General features: G+C 44.4%; 1 protein-coding gene across 1 annotated transcript in view; it reads left to right on the top strand.

The window, feature by feature from the left end:
* LOC138009597 (uncharacterized) overlaps nucleotides 1-2500 on the top strand; it is a 3579-nt gene that overhangs the window by 18 nt on the left and 1061 nt on the right. The window contains exons 1-2 of the mRNA XM_068856657.1: nucleotides 1-48; nucleotides 115-2500. The exon at nucleotides 1-48 is cut by the window's left edge and continues 18 nt beyond it; the exon at nucleotides 115-2500 is cut by the window's right edge and continues 1061 nt beyond it. Of these exons, the coding sequence (XP_068712758.1) occupies nucleotides 403-2500 (2098 nt within the window). The 5' untranslated portion in view covers nucleotides 1-48; nucleotides 115-402. The remainder of the gene's footprint in view (nucleotides 49-114) is intronic.

The following is a 2500-nucleotide window of genomic DNA, read 5'->3' as shown; positions in this document are numbered from 1 at the left end:
AACGCTTAGTTGTGAATTGTGTTTGCTTATGCCGTCTTTCATCATATGGTGAGTTGCTGGATAGTCTCTGTTTCTAGTTCCGATTCGCTAGCTAATGTTTGTCATATTTCTTAGGTTTTTACGGCTTGTCAAAGGTAGTAATACAGATGAAAGGTCGACATCGCTGGTTGTCATAATGTCAAAGATTCACTACATTGTCATTAAACTCGTTGTGTTGTTGAAGGATGTTTGTGGTATCCTCGCCTAATTGCCGCTTCAAATGTCCGGCCCGGACATTAGTGTAAAAACCATATGTTTTATCGTCTCCTGCTGTGGAATTTGTGCTTATTTACGCTGTTTACGACCTCAACTGGAGAATCGCCGATTCATTAGAGGAAACCGCCGTCGTTCAAGATTTGTGTCATGTCGCAACGTGGAATTCTCTACGAAAGGTTAGAGTCACTGGATAGATCTCGTCGGGGACATTTGTCAACCATCACAAAGGTGTGTAATGCGTTAGACGAAAGTGTTAAGGATTTTGGAAACGTTGTTAAGGTACGAACACAACAAATACAACTTAATACCGCATGGGAGCAGTATTGTGCATGCTGTGATAAATATGATGATTTGCTTGACACTTCCTGTGAAAAATATCAGAGTGTTTTGAGTGACCGTGATACTCAACGCATAAGAGTACAAGATTACAACGCTAAGATTGAGCGATTTGTTATTGATGCTGCCGAATTTTACAATAATCAAGTGTCTGAAGAAATAATGGAGAAAGGGAAACATTCCCAGCCGGAATCTGTGAAATCCCAAAAAAGTTACGCCTCGAGATTAAGTGTGTCTAGTTCGAAAGCCCGTGAAGCTAAAGTCCAAGCTGCGAGGGCAGCATTGATGCAACAACAAGCTGAAGAAAGAAGTAGAAGGGTAGTTGAGCTCGAAGTGAAAAGAGTTCAGATGGAAATTAAACGAACGCAATTGGAACTTGAACATAGGCTTGAACTGACCAAATTAGAGGCCGCAAGAGAGGTTGTGGCCGCAAGAGATCAGGCAGAACTAGCCAAACTAGAGGCCTTCCTGGCAGAACAAGAAATGTCTGAACTGACCAATGAAAAGGATGGTATTAAGTGGTCTCCCAAAGTTGAAGAATTTCACCCAGAGGACAAACTCGTGGAACCTCTTGAAGTTCCAGTCGCTTCTTTGCCTTCAGTGATCTCTAGTAGCTTTACTCCTGCACCTGTGTCAGTTATGAACCCACCTCTCACGTCTACACCTGCAGTAGAAAACCCCGCAGCTACTACCTCCATGCATGCTACTGGAGGAATCTGTTTTAGTGATCCACTTGTGGTTCCAAAAATGCAGCTTAAGCCAACTGTTCATGAGAGTAATGTGCCCAAACCTGTCAAAGGTGATTGCCAAGGGGAATGCCAACCATTGACCTTTGTGACCTCAGTCACACCGTCTACGGTCACGCCATCTGCAGTCATGCCTAACATGTCTAGTGCAGCTGTCAATGAAAGCCTTACAGCTATTATGTCCTCAATGGAAAGGATAAGTGCTTCTCATGATCTCCCTCATGTGCGAGTCCAGAAGTTTGATGGATCGCCTCAACAATATCCTGCCTTTCGCCAGAGGTTCAAGCAACTGGTGGAGACAAAACCGCTTGATGATGCTGTCAAAATGACCCGTCTATTACAATTTCTAGAGGGACCTGCGCTTCTTGCAGTTCAGCGGTACGAGCCATTGCCAGGTGGTTTGGCAAAGGCCCTTAGGACGTTGGAGGACCGATTTGGTCAGCCATTTCAAGTAGTGAGAGCGTCTGTGGAATCTCTCACTAGAGGACCTGTTATACAACCTAATGACAAGGACAGCTTGCAGCAATACGCAGACATGGTTCAAGTTACTTATGATATCCTAGAGTCAATGGGATACTTGAATGAAATGAATGCAGGCAACCTTGAGAAAGTCATCATGCGACTTCCTAAGTGGATGCAAGCCAAATTTGCTAAACGTTTAAAGTGCCTAGAGGGTGAAGGTCATGCGATGCCTACCTTCAAGCATGTAGTGGACTTCCTCAGGGAGCGAGCCTTTATTTTGAACCATCCTTTCTTCAGTGCTGGAAGTCGTGAGAACGTGGTTTCTAAATTCAAGTCTAGGGGCAAGCCGCCTGTGACCCCTAAACCCGCCTTTTTTGTTAACATGACAGCCGCAAAGGGTGAGCCTTGTCCAATGTGTTGCCAGTCCCACCGCCTGTACCAGTGTGAGGCATTTAAATCCAAATCTCCGAGGGAAAGAAATGACTTTGTCAGGCAGCACAAAATATGTTTTAACTGCATCAGTTCATCTCTACACAACTCAAGAAAATGCAAGTCAACAATCAGGTGTAAAGTGGAAGGCTGTGGACAGGCACATCACACGTTGTTACATTTTCATGAACCAAAGGAAGTAGTTGATTCGGGAACTGTGAGTCAAAATAATGAAGTCAACCAGGACTCGTTGGCTGACCAAGGTACATCAT

This window comes from Montipora foliosa, chromosome 7 (assembly GCF_036669935.1).
Source record: "Montipora foliosa isolate CH-2021 chromosome 7, ASM3666993v2, whole genome shotgun sequence".
Lineage (NCBI taxonomy): Eukaryota > Metazoa > Cnidaria > Anthozoa > Scleractinia > Acroporidae > Montipora > Montipora foliosa.
The sequence above is the reverse complement of the archived record's forward strand: the minus strand, read 5'-3'. Positions and strand labels throughout refer to the sequence as shown.